Source organism: Passer montanus, unplaced genomic scaffold (genome assembly GCF_014805655.1).
Source record: "Passer montanus isolate IOZ18808 unplaced genomic scaffold, ASM1480565v1 scaffold4, whole genome shotgun sequence".
NCBI lineage: Eukaryota > Metazoa > Chordata > Aves > Passeriformes > Passeridae > Passer > Passer montanus.
In genome coordinates, this window is record NW_024368818.1 from 12,273,860 (window position 1) to 12,284,954 (window position 11,095).

At 38.2% G+C, this 11,095-nt stretch overlaps 1 protein-coding gene across 2 annotated transcripts in view; it reads left to right on the top strand.

Moving 5' to 3' along the window:
* The window catches only part of SLC36A4 (solute carrier family 36 member 4), an 85,754-nt gene extending 79,019 nt beyond the window's left edge, over positions 1-6,735 (top strand). For both annotated transcript variants that reach the window (XM_039718701.1, XM_039718702.1), the window contains one exon: positions 3,772-6,735. In XM_039718701.1, coding sequence (XP_039574635.1) covers positions 3,772-4,079 — 308 coding nt within the window. In that variant the 3' untranslated portion in view covers positions 4,080-6,735. The remainder of the gene's footprint in view (positions 1-3,771) is intronic.
* The last annotated feature ends 4,360 nt before the right edge of the window (positions 6,736-11,095 follow it).

The window sequence follows — 11,095 nt, forward strand, 5'->3', positions numbered from 1 at the left end:
ATTATGTTTGAATACCTAGATAAAATCTAAAATCTAGTATTATCAGAAAAATAATTTCTTTTAATGATTTTAGTGAAGAAATATTAAATAGCTTTACTATTGAGCAAAAGGAAAGTATAGCAGAAATTATGATTATTAGCATTTTAAATTTCAAAATTGGTTTCTGGCTTCCTAAAGATGCTTGTAAATTAATTAAGTCTTATTAGAAGTATGGGAATAAAGGCTTTTTAAGCGAGCTCTGTGATTAAAGTTTCCTGATGAAGTCATAATATGCTTTGCTTTTGAAGTATCTATGGATAGTTATATTCAGTCTTTACTTAGATCCTGATTACAGCTGTGCCCATCCTGCTCAAGGATTTAGCATGGTATGTGCATTACTTGCTGATAGAAATAAGGTAGCTCAATATTTGATTATTGAAGGAAGTATTGGGATATGGTGATCACCTATTTGACTTCATTATACCTCCCTCAGCAGGTATAATGCATTTAGGTTGGGTGGAGATGGCAAAACTTTGTTTCTCCCCAGCAATCTCACTGGAATTGCCTCCCGACAAGCAAGTCTAGAGAGTAATATGCCGATTCTGTAACAAAAAGTTGTAAAAGAAGCAGCACTACAAAATAAAGAGAATAAAATTAGGAGTATCTTTCCACTGGAGTGTTATGTCCCTTAAGAAAATCTAAACATTGTACTATAGAATTTCTCCCCTGAAAAAGTCTCAGCTGGCCGAAATGTGGAACTACATAGCTGAGAGAGGCTGGAGAAACCATGAGTTGTAGTTTTTGTGATTAGGCTGCAGAGTTTAAGGTAGAAGCAATATGATGCTACCTTGTGTTATCTCTGCAGAATGCTTTGTTCATATGGCCCCCACTCTTTTATTCAAGCCTAAAAACAATTTATTCAAGCCTAAAGACAATTTAACTGTTGACCAAAAAAAAAAAAGTGTCTTATTACTAATACAGAATTTAGATCTTCAGCTGAGCTTCCAAACCAGAAGATTTAATGACTGCTGATTAAGGGTCAGAATTTCTTCTTTACATTGCATTTTTGAAACCTGCACATGGCTGGGAAAATCAAGCTTCCTACCTGTAGGAATGCCCCTTGTTTGCTTCTGAAAAAGGAGCCCTTTCTTAACTCTTGAATACATTCTCTGGTAGGTAATAAACATGCATTGTATTTCTCTTGGCTTGTTAGGGAATAAATAAGACACTAATTAAAACCTTGAAACACTTTTCCAAACCTCCTCCCACAGCAATATCCAGATTCATACAAATTTGTATGAGTCAGACAAACGTTTGATGAGATTCAAATCAACACACTGCATTTTGTTTTTCTGTAACTTGAAGCAATTACAAACTACAGTTGGATTTTTTTCCAATTAAAAAATATGAAACATAGTCTCATTATTTTAATAAAGCAGAGTGTTGGAATCAAAACTATGAACTATAAATTAATGAATGCCTTCTAAACTCTGGACACATGTGGAACTGAAAGAGGTCTATTACAGAAGTTGAAAATCTATATTTAATGAATACACCCACTGCATCTATTGAATTGGCAGGATAATAAGTGTGCAGCCCTCTCTTCTACTTTAGAACAACACATTCAACACAGTCATTAGCTGAGAGTTTTACCAGACACTGCAATACACTTCAGCTGCACTTTTCAATTACTTTTGGACTCTGTATGGCTGTGTAAGTATCACACTTAGCAATCTGCTCTGAGTGCTCATCTTGTATTGTTTGTACATTTATGGTGCCCACTCTTGTGGCTTGAATGTTTATGTGGTTTTGGTGATTTTTTGGATGTTTTGGTGACTTTTATTAACTTTGGCATAATTCCTTTCACACTTCATTCAGCTTTGTCCTGGATAATGCATAAACATGTGACATTTCCAGTCTTCAAATGTCACATCATGTAACAGAAGATACTGTTTGGCATTGAGTAGGTCCATCCTAACAGTGGGATAAAAAAACCCCTGTCTTACCTTTTCTTGAGTGCCAGGGTGTTTCTAAGGTTTCCACTTCTGTCTCTGCCCAGTTTTCTTTGGCTGAACAGTGCCTCTCATATCTCTGTAGAATCCTAAAGTGTTAATAAACTATAGTCATCTCAAGCAGGAACAAGTTAATTTTTTTTTTTTTCTGGCAGATCTGTGCATGATATGTTCCTTTCAAATAAGATGAGCTATTGAATCCACTCTCCCTCTGCAGGTTTATTCCTTTTAGTCTTAGCTCCTTTTTGTGTAAGAACTCTATAGTTACAAGTTTCATTAATATGTGTAGCAAACAGTTGCCAGGTAGCAGTGGACAACTGTTGTGTTCTGTAAGTGAATTTTGAGTGTATTTTCCAGTGCAGTTTTCCCAAAGTTATTCTCAATGGAGAACATCAACAGGAACATCATTTGAGTATGCTGCCTTTCATAATCACAGTGTGTCAGAATTTGATGCAGCTGGTGCCATTCAGCCCACAGCAAAGGCACTCTGCAAATAGAAAGCACAACTTCATGGTTATGCATTACAAAACTAATACACACCTTTTGGTTTTCATCCTCAGATATTTTGTGGAGGTCTCCTTCCTGCTTGTTTCATTTGTTCATTACCATAAAAACTGAATAACATATGGTCAGTGAAATTGCTCTAAAACCAAACATGCTTTTGTTGTGGTATCAGAGTGAAGAAGGTAGTTATGGAAAAACCAAAACATATTACATGGTATTTTTGTGTGTGCTGGTGGCATTGCTGGTGGCATTTGCACCTCTTTTCCTCTTCCCCTTTATTTATGATTGCTTCTTTGTCTTGATGAGATGTGGTGGAAAGGTGCAAACACACTGATGCTGTGGATGTTTACACTAATGTCTGATAGTTAAAAGGTGGTATCATGGAAGGGAAAAAGGACATTTCTACCACATACAGGGCTCATATAGAGGCTTTTGAAAGCTGTTTTCTAATCCAGGACTGAAAACATGACACAACTGGTGTATCTGAGTTAATTCTAGGGGACCTTGCCAGCCAAAGCAGTTAAAACCAGAAGTGTTTCTGATCCAACGTGACGGATTCTGTTTCTGTAACTATTGTAGTTTCAGGAGGTGACACTGGCCAAGCTTAAAAGGCTTAGTGGGCCTTGTGTTCAGACTCCTCTTGGCAGGGCCGAGTTCTCATTTAGTTAACTAGACATTTTACAGACTGAATGCAGTTGTACAAAACAAGATTGTTCAAGTTTGTAGGTAAATATCACTTAAATGACTGTGTGAGTGCCAAGCCATCAGCAAGCTTTGTTCATTTTGAATAATTGTATGTGAATTTTAGATTATTATTTATACAAATTAATTGACAGTAATATATTTTTGCCCCCCTGTCTCCTGAGCAGCATGCAACAGCCCCTTCTACTCTTCCTCAGCTTTTATTCTTTCATCCTAAAAATCTAGCAATAACCAAAAAAAGTAAACATTTCCTTGCCATTTCATATCGTTCATTTCTCTATGATTTGCAGGCCAAATCTCTTTACCCTGTAAGTACAAGAACACTTTAAATTGATGCTCTGCCAGCTCATGCAGAAATTCAGAATTGAAACTGGGTCTCTGAGATGAGCACGAAGATGTGGGTTACTGACAAATATGTGCACTCATCTGTATAGTGCACACCACATGGAACTGGAAAAATACTGAATGATGGAGCTTTGTAAAAAGCCTGAACCCCTCGATTATGTGTTTGTTGCAGTGTTGTTTCTCATGAGGACAGTGAATCTGAAGCCACCATTTCTCCTGTTTGCTTTAGGTGCTGTAGCAGTTCTGATCCCTCGCCTAGACCTGGTGATTTCTTTCGTCGGAGCCGTCAGCAGCAGCACTCTGGGACTGATTCTGCCACCTCTGGTTGAAATTCTCACATTCTACAAGGAAAACCTAAGTTTATGGACAATATTTAAAGATGTTTTTATAGCTGTTGTTGGATTTGTTGGATTTTTAACGGGGACATATGTGACGGTTGAAGAAATCATTTATCCCGCGTCCACAGTTCTTGCTAATGCAACAGGGAGCTTTCCTGCAGATGTAAATGCTACAGACTTGGTGGTTGGGTTAAAGTAATTAACCAGGCACTGTGAAATATTTTGTTCTTTAACAAGAAATTCTTGACTCAGGACCTGCTTTCAACTACTGGTACTGTGTAAAGAGGTACAGTTTGTAAGATGTAGGATATACATGTGAAAATACATTATTTTTTTAGGAAGTAATTATATATCTCTTCTGGACTTTGAATGAAAAGTTACAAGATTTTGTTTTGTTTATCAAAGCAATATTACTTTCATACAAAAACATTCAACATCACACATGATAAGCAGTTTATTTTTGTACATTTTGGTAACCGTTACCCTGACCCATTTTTTTACACAATTTCTTTATCCTTGATTTCAACTATACAAAAGTATGAAATGCTGTATTTTTTATTGCCTGTGGCTTGAAGTCTGTAGACTACATATCTATATTTCTATTGGAACATATAATAATTATTTTTGCATTCTTATGTTCTGTCTTAAGTAGTACCTAACATGCTCTTTACATATTTTTGCTTCTTTTGTCTTTTTTGGAAGAAAAAAATAGTAAGTTCATAAGTTGGTATCTGGGTAGAAATTAGTTTTGTTTAGCAAGCCTGCATACTGAGTCCCTATGTACAATCCTGATTTTCAGGGTTTATATTTGACTTTTTGTCTCACACTTCATAGATGACTTTCACTCCAAATGTTGAAGCACTATTTTTGGTCTTGTTTTCTAAAAACCCTATAGTTTGTGCAATAACATAACTATTTATCATACTCATTCCTGTTATGAAGAAACTAATTTTTCTAAGGAATATTTTTAATCATAACATTCCCCCAAGAAATACGTTATGCCAAAACCTCTCCACTGTAGTCATACCAATTAAGATAGAAATATATGTAATATTTTGCCTGCCTTCAGTGTACTCAGAAATTTACCATTTGGTAATCCACCATTTGGCATTACAGTGCTAGAGTAATATACTGCTAAATATATCTATATTTATATTTTCTCTTAAGAATATTTCCACTGTCATCCACCATCTGGTGATTGTAATGAGCACTTTTATCTCCATGTGGATGAGGGCATTTCTGATAGGGATTTGTTACAGCATGTAGTTTAAGCTGCATGTATTTGTTCAAGCAATAGTTCTGAGTAATGCTCTAATTCTGATTTTAGCATGGACAAAGTTAAATACTTGGCAGGCACTTGGAAGGGATGAGTCTGCCTGTGTGATACCACAGATCAGCCTTTCTTATGGAAGTGCCACAGTGGAGCAAACACGGGTAGTTAGCAGAGAAGAAAAAGGTAACTTCAGCTTTTCATCTTGAAGGTTTTTTAGTCTTTAAGCTGTTTTAAAAGACATTAAATCTCAGTATTTCCATCTATTTCACAGTGAATCTGTTACTTACCTGACCCATACACTACACACATATAGAATGTATTTCTGTGCAGCATATTTTACTTGACATGAAATGCTTTTGCAAGAAACAATTTTAGTAGGACTGAGAGGATTTAAATGCAAGTTACTTTTCCTCTTGGTTTTTCATCTTTCTACTTGTGTATTAGGAGAATAAAGGGCTTTGAAGTCCTTTCATATCTGTTCTGCTTCAGTTGTGTCCTGGTGAGCAGCTCTGAGAAGGTGCTTCTACCAGGGTACAGAAGGACTCGTCTGGTTCAGAGTTTGGTGGTGATTTTGTCAGGTGCAAGTGAATTACTGCCACGGTTCTGTCAATGAATATTTGCTGAGCTGGATACCTACAGCCTACAGAGGTGGCCCTGGTACCCAGTGAATGTCACATATCCTTGTGAAAGTCAGCTAACGTGTTCAGAAGCTTGATAGGTTTGAGGGTTCTAATCTTAGCCATCAGACCTTGGAAAGGCTGGCCCAAATACAAAGGCATGCACATCTTCCTGCTCTGACTGCAGTGCAACCTGTCCAGGCACGGGTTTCCAGAGCAGTGAATGGCCACAACTGACCAGGTATGAAGTAGTGTTTTTATGCAGCTGGCCAGTGTAGCCAAGTCTAACAATGTTGTATCTTTTGAATCTTTAAGATGTTTATTAATGTATTTTGCACAATGTCAATTTTCTCCTACAGTGTAGGATTTTTATAATTTTAACACTCATACATTTGCATGGCCTGCTCTTTCAGACAGAAGGAGTCAGGAATCAGAGGGTCCTGCTTTGGATAAGATTAAAATGTCATGTGGTAAAAAACTAAGTCTGACTAATGAGAGTGTCCTGTAAAGCATTGCCAAAGATTTAAGAGAAAGGAAATTCTGACAGAAACCTCTTCTGAATAAGAGTGTTCATTCAGCTTTTAAAGTGCTGTAATATTAGTTGCAAGTTAAGAGGTGGGGAATGAAACTGAGAGATTTCATATGTATGGTTTACATTAAGGTATATATTTAAGATGGAAATGTACTTTAGCACAAGCTAAATTAAACTGCAAAATGTATGATTAGCTTATGTTCCTGACAAGGAGCAGAAAACCTTTGTATTTATATACTGTATATAAACTTATATTTTACAATATAATATTGTTAACAGTTTTAATGTAATTTAATCATTAGCTGCACTGCAGGTAACTAGATAATTTTCTTGTCTGTAACTGTTCATCCTCAAGTATTGGGCAAATAAGAGGATGGGTTTGCCTGATGTTCTGTAAAACTTTATTCTTCTGTATCAATAAAACTACAAATTACCCTGCAAACTCAGTGTTATCCTGCCTGTCTCCACTACTGCCTCACTAGAAGAAATAGCTGTCCTAATGCAGAATTTACCTTTGGAGTTGTCCAAGGAATGGTGACTGATGTGAGACTCAGATGCAAGATCTAGAGCTGATTTTTCACTGATAACAAATCTCATTTTAAAGTCATGTAGGCAGTCCTGAAAAATCTCACCCTCTCTTCAAGAGTTTTCACCCTCTTTCCAAGGGTTTTCTCTGAGGGCAGAGTTAAATTTAGGCTTCTGCATCTTTTTAGAGTGCTGTAGTAAATAGAGGTGCTGTAGTAAATAAGTTAATTTATAAATGTAAAAATAGATGCAGGTGTTCCCACTGAAATTCCAGTTCCTATTTAGAAAACCACAAAGAAAAATCCAGACATTTTAAAATGGGACAAGCCTGTATACATTTGCTGTGGACTTGGCCTTATTTGTAAGGATGGAGTGCTGTCTCAGCATGTTGACAGTGAAGAAAAGTGATAACTTGGAAAACTCTTGACTAGAAGTGAGGAATGAGATCAGTTGATGGACAACCTAAGAGATTCCACTCAGTTCATCTCAGGGAGAGTAAAAGGCAAGAGGGACATAATAGAAAAGTGATTATTTTATTAATTCTGTATTAAAATCTTTCCCGATGAAGGACTAGAGAAGCTGTATACATCACTCACTACCATTCTATAATTGCTGGAATGTATTATGAGCCTTGTCAGACCTCCCATTCTTCTGCTTTAATTTATTTGGGTCTGTATGGATTACTCAGTATTTCTGCTGCTTCGAGATTTCTCAAGTGACAAAGTGTTCTCTGGTAGAAAGCAAGCAATACAGCTAACACCAGCTGAAGTTCATTTTTCACATGCTGTCCATGGGAGAAATGACTGCAACGTCTTGGTGGGGTTTCAGGAAGAGAGGAGAACCTCTCCATGGTTTTGTGTGTTATCTACAGATGTTTTGGTCATCCCGGACCTTCTTAACATGACATGAGAAGTCTGAATCTTGCCCACAGTTGGCTGAGTTATCCTCCAGACTCCCACATAGTTCTGATTAGTGTAATGTAGGTCTGTGAGCTGACTACATGCCTGGACATACATACTGAGACTGGTCTAAATATTAGTTTGTACTCAATATTAGCAGCTCAGTGGTTTCATCTCCAAGTTCTAGAATGCTTGGGTGAGTAGCATCTGATAGCAGTATTTTTTTTTTTTACTCCTGGTTTAATTTGTTTTTACCTAAAATGCTTTTATTAACAATTAAGAATTGATCTCAATTTACAGTTCCATAGATTCACTCCAAGCAGGCAGTAGGTGGGGTGTAGAAAGCAACATCTAAGTAGAGTTTCAGCAAAAGTTTCTCTGCATGCAAAAGGAGGTGCCTCTCAAATTACAGAAAATGAATCTGCAAGGTTATGTGGCAAAGCACTCATCTCCACAGACACAAAGGAGCACAGAGGCTCAACTGTGAGTGGATGAACCACTTCAAATAAATTCACCTTGTTTTCTGTTCTTACAGAGTACTGTTAATTTCAAAGGAGCAAGTTTCACAGGTTGCACCAAATGATTAGGAGCCTGTCTTTTAGCACGGCAAAGAAAGGGAAGAGGGGCCACTGGTGTGGCTAAAGACCAATCTCTGTCAATGCAAAGAAATGGGGGAACCAAAATATCCTCATCAGAGAAATTGAGCCCTAACCTGGCTTCTTCTAGGGTTTTCACAGCACAGAAATCAGCCCATGGTCCAGGTGGGAAAATCACCAAAGAGGGCTGACTGGGGAGCATCTCTCAGGATAACTATAAACTGAGAGCATTACTGCTTAAAGGGTCAAGGGAACACCCTGCAGGATGTATGGGAAGTGTATTTTGGGCATGTACAGGACTTGTAATGGAAATTTAGAGTAGCAACCAAAAGTGGGAGAAGTGATGAATCGAAGTGTACTGGGAAAAATGGAATTTTATGATTCTGTGAACGTATAGATAAAAGGGTCCAGTCAATCCCTTGAGTGGGGAATGGTCAGTACAGGTGTCAGTCTGTCCATGCCCTGTGCCTGACCAGTGCAGTCTCTCGTGCCGTCTCACTAAACTAGGACTGAATCCAGCTGTGCCTGGGCTCCTCTCTCTGAGAAGGAGTTTAGAAAGCAAGGGGGTCCTCTCTGCACCTTGTGACTCAATGGTAGAGATTCTGTAGTAAACATTTTCTGAAGCTTCTGCTCCCATCCATGACAATGTCCCAGTACCTCCCCTGGAGGGGAGTTTCCACACCTGAGCCAGTTGTGTAAGGGAGAACATTGGCATGATAGAAAGCATTATCCCACCTTGCGGGATCTGCTTCTTATTGGCCTCCCTTCCTGGCTCAAACCCTGCCTTTTCAGGAATATGTGCCCAGCCTCACTGTGTGCTGGACGTGGAGCTGTGGCAACCTCACTTCCTTCCTGCTACCAGCTTTGGCAGCTCCCATCAGCACCCCCTCATATTTCCTGAAAACTGGTTTCTCTGGGGCTCAGCAGCATTGCCTTGTGCTGCTGAGCTTTGGGCTTTCTGTCATCTTGCAGGTAAAAGGTACATGTGCCCCCCAGCACTCCTTTTACTTAGGTAAGAGTTTCTTTAGTGGGTTTTAAACAGCTCAATTGCTTAGAATTTGTGGATGTGGCATTTTGTGAGGTGTTTTTCGTGATGTCTCTGGATAATTTATGCTGTACACTATTTCTCTTGACCTGATGGATTTATTTGACTTTGAATGAGTGAGCTCAAACTACTGAAGCCAGTGAGGTCCCTTCAGTTTTGTTCTTACATATGCACTCAGAAACTAAATTTTATTTTGGGAGCATTCCCATTTATATCTTAGATACTTTGGGAGAATTGATTGTTCTATATTTTAGTTTTCAGCAACTTTTCAAAATTCAAATAATCTTTAATGTATCCAGCCCTCTAAATGTTGACATATAAATGCCATTGGAAGTGTCAGAGTTTATTGATTTTTTTGAATCATCTTCATATCTAATATAATATCTTTGTAGAACACAACATTTTTGTTTGGATTTCAGTTGCCAGCCCTGAGAGACCAAAGTCCTGGGAAACCAAGCCCAACTCTGTTTTTTCATAGTTCCCCAAGGTTAATAAAATCATTGTGAGGATTTGTTAGTCTTTCAGCATAATTTGTGCTACACCATCTCTTCCAAAGCCTATGACATTGTTACTGTTAATGGATTCAAATTGAATAATAAATTATTGGAGCAATTCTTGCCCACAAGATAGAGAATCCATTTGTTCCTACTGCTGGGTAGGCTCCAGAGGGTGTCAGCCTAAGGCTCAGCAAAGTTATTATTACTAAATATGACCCAACTATATACAGGAATAAGACTGTCAATGGGAACTTAACTCTCACCTTGTCAGCCTTACAAGCTACCCTTCAAAGAGGACACACTGTTACAACACAAGTACTATGTTAATCTCCAAAACTTTGCTGAGACTATTTGCATGGATAGTTGGATCACATTCATCTCCTTGGCAACTCTTTGTTGTTTCCAGTTTCTGTTAGAACCCATGGTGCATATGCTACCTCTGCAGGGTTATTGCGTCTGAGTGCTCCCTCTCCCGAGTCTGATCAGTCCGTGGATAATTTTGTGTCTGATGTTTTATCCTATCTGTCACTGGGAGATTCCTTACATTTCTATTTTTTAGTGAATTCTCTGCCATTTAAAGTTCTATATTTCTATTTTAATTGCTGAACTCATGTCAGCTTGGTTGAAAGGACCTTTTTATATATAAAAAGAAATACATGTCATATACATATTTATTAAAATTACCCATTCTCTTCCTACCTAAGCTGTTTTCGTGGAAGTAACTGCTATGCCTTTCATCCAGTGATCTTTCCTGGCTCAGAATGCAAGGCTATCTCTGTCCCTGGCTCTCAATTTTAGACAAAGTCATGCTACTCATCATCGTGCTGTGAGCTGTTGTTTATGCTCTGCCTTGTTCATTCAAAACACCTGTATATCATCAATGCATATCTGAATTATATTTTTTGTGAATCTCAAATTTCTGCTTGTTTTATTGAACCCAGGTGTCACAGCTGATTTTAAAAGGTGAGAATATGGGGAAGTTCAAGGATTCAGTTGACAGTCATTCTAATAAGCAAATGTGCCTGTGTCCAGTGGAATTACCCAAGAATTCAACTCCATGAAATAAGCCTCTCAGGTCTGCCCTTGATAAAATCTTAAAATAGCCATGGTGTTGTGAGTGCAGCCAGAGCCCCAGGTAAGCTCCAAAGGTTGTTCTCGAGGGCACTTGGGCTGTATCTCAAATATCTGGAGGTGCCCTCCAGTCTCCAGTCACTCAGTGCAGAGAGCTGGC